This window comes from Nansenia antarctica (genome assembly GCF_963989245.1).
Source record: "Nansenia antarctica genome assembly, chromosome: 1".
Lineage (NCBI taxonomy): Eukaryota > Metazoa > Chordata > Actinopteri > Argentiniformes > Microstomatidae > Nansenia > Nansenia antarctica.
The window spans coordinates 105,029,489-105,032,316 of record NC_137674.1 but is presented as its reverse complement, the minus strand read 5'-3'; the positions used below and the strand labels follow the sequence as shown (position 1 = coordinate 105,032,316).

Below are 2,828 nucleotides of genomic sequence, written 5' to 3'. Positions count from 1 at the left end.
GCTGTTTGTGTTATTGGCAGGCGGGACAGGAAATGCTCCTGTGTTTGAGTCATGATGGTTCCCTTGTAGAACCAGAGACGTTTGTTTTCATCAACGGGCTGGAACAGCACACAGATCAAATGGGGGGCTTTGATCACACACACACACACACACACACACACACACACACACTAGGGATGGACGGTTTTTCGGTTAAACCGAAAACCGGGGTTTCTAAAAATAGAAACGGTTTTTTATCAAAACCGTCTGAAACCGTTTTTTTTTTTTTTTTGAAGAATAAAATAGAATAAGAATAAAACTGGAACATGTCACATGTTTGTCGTGTGTGAAAATAACAATGATACAGTCTGAATCTGCCGCGCAATGAGTGAGAGGTTTGGTCAGTTGTGAAGAATAACTGAGGATTAATATCTAATTGGGATTATATTTAAGGGTAACGAATCACTCTATGGGAAAGATAGTTGCCTTCAGTTATTGGTAGATAGGAAAGGTTTTTTACAATTACTCGCTTACATTTAATAAGATAATTTTCGCTGCTCTCTGTAAAGCGCATTGGGTCACTGTTGTGAGAAATGCGCTATAGAAATAAAATGTGATTTGATTTGATATCAATCAATCAATCAAACTTTATTTATGTTCTATAGCACAAATCATGCATTGAATGTAACTCCAAGTGCAGTATTTACTAAACCACAATATAATAAAACAAGAGCTATACGGATCAAGAGTGTTTGTGCACAGCGCCACTGTGTGTGAAGGCGCTACTGAAAGTGATGACAGAACGCATGTCTCAGAAGATACGCGGTCACTTAGTGACGCAAAGGTAGTTCTGTATTTATCTCTATCTGTATTAGTACATTTATTTTGAAAGCTCTATTTTGACAGCTCTACCATGGGCACTTTTATTTTGATGGGGCATTCTTTGTTGATTGACTTACGACAGTTCAGGACGAGTCAGTCTCGCGGCATGTGGTTTTTATGAAAAGCTTTAAGTATGTTCACTGCATAATTCTAAGTCTAATATTTCAGTGATTATTGAGCAGTATTCAAATATTTAAATACATTGAGCAGCAGCTGAAACTTTGTCTAAGAACCAAGATATTGAGAAAGCAGTTCATTCAATGAAGACGCTGTTCCAAGAGATGATCTTCCGTGCAGGCGTGCACCCTGGATCAGCAGAGCTGGTGTGTTAAGTGTTCATGTGTTTTCATGTATGGTGTAGCTTATAAAAGTCTGCCTTTCCACTTATATTTGTGAAACTAAGTAGCCTAAATGTGTTGCGACTGTGCTTACGGTGTTTTAATGGTGTTCGACATGAGTGTTTTGTAGCAGTAGGGCTCAATTATTAGAAAAATTTTTTTTTTTCCTTTTATTTTTTTTTTTTTTTTTTTTTTACTGTATTTTTCGGTTAACCGGAAAACCGCGGTTTTACTCTCTGACGGTTTTTCGGTTTCAATAATTGGAAACCGTCCATCCCTAACACACACACACACACACACATACTGATGTCTACATAATTTAAATGTATCCTCCTCTCCCACATGCTCCCACATGTACACACACTCCTCTCCTGGTGTTGAGTTCTCTCACGCTGACCCCTGCAGGAATGTGGAACAGGAAGGCTGTGTAAATATTGAGAGCTTCTGTGCACAGACCCACTCCTCTGGCCTACAGCTATCTGTGTGTGTGTGTGTGTGTGTGTGTGTGTGTGTTTAGCCCTAGAATATTTCACTTCTCTCTCTATCCCTGCAGTGTGTTTGATCACCTGTTCCTAATATTCATCGTGGCTTAACTTGACCTTGCTCGTGTGTGTGTGTGCGCGTGTGTGTGCCTGTGTGTGCACACTCGTCGCGCGTGTGTGTGTTTTCACCAGACGTGAACGTGGCTCTGTGTCTAACGCGTGTCGAGTGTGAATCCAATAGTCCCCATACTAGTTTTTCCCCAACAGGGTAAGAATGTTCTCTGACTTGACGGCTCTGTTGTCTGGGAGACCAGGGTACTAGGTAGCCTCCGAGTCTCCATTTTGTCATTTAGACGCAGAGCATTTTTCTCTCATTTGGCCCCAAAAAAGGTCCTGTTTTGGTGCAGTGACTGAGCATGATGATGGAGCATTTGTGTGTGTGTGTGTGTGTGTGTGTGTGTGGTGTGTGTGTGTGTGTTGAGAGTGTGTGTGTGTGTGCGTACGCTTTGCTGTATGTGTAAGCTGGGGTCGACTGTGATCACCACCCGCTCTCTCTATGTTTGTATTTGACCTTTCTCTTGACCCCGGTATATTACACTGGGGGTTGTTTTCTCTCCCCCCACCTCCCCTCCCCTCCCCTCCTTTAACCCCCCCCCCCCCCCCTATGCCTCTGACCTGACCTCTGACCTCTCCCCCTCCCTTGCAGCCTCGGCCCCAGTGAGCAGCGTGAGTAGGCGCCGTGCCCCCTCCTCCGTGGCCCCCCAGTCGTGGGAGAAGCGCAGCGCGGCCGCCGCGGCCATGTCCAACATCACCATCGACCCGGAGCTGAAGCCCGGGGAGTTCGTCATCAAGAGCCTGTTCGCAGAGTTCGCCGTGCTGGCGGAGAAGAAGATCGAGGTGGTGATGGCCGAACCGCTGGTGAGTTGAGTTGTTGTTGTTGTTGTTGTTGTTGGACTGACCGACCGACTGACCCCTCTCTTTGGTTACAGGAGAGGGTTTGGGGGGGCATGACACACACAGAAACATGCACACACGTGCTCATAGACAAACATACACACAGACATACTCTCACACACACACACGCACACATACACATTCTTTTCACCAGGCAGGTTCTGAGGAACTCAGTCCGATAGGCTATTGGGCC

At 44.9% G+C, this 2,828-nt stretch overlaps 1 protein-coding gene across 1 annotated transcript in view; it reads left to right on the top strand.

Annotated features, from left to right (window-relative positions):
• Window positions 1-2,464: 2,464 nt before the first annotated feature.
• The window catches only part of fryl (furry homolog, like), a 60,130-nt gene continuing 59,766 nt past the window's right edge, over window positions 2,465-2,828 (top strand). The window contains exon 1 of the mRNA XM_080529219.1: window positions 2,465-2,599. Within this exon, the coding sequence (XP_080385345.1) occupies window positions 2,480-2,599 (120 nt within the window). The 5' untranslated portion in view covers window positions 2,465-2,479. The remainder of the gene's footprint in view (window positions 2,600-2,828) is intronic.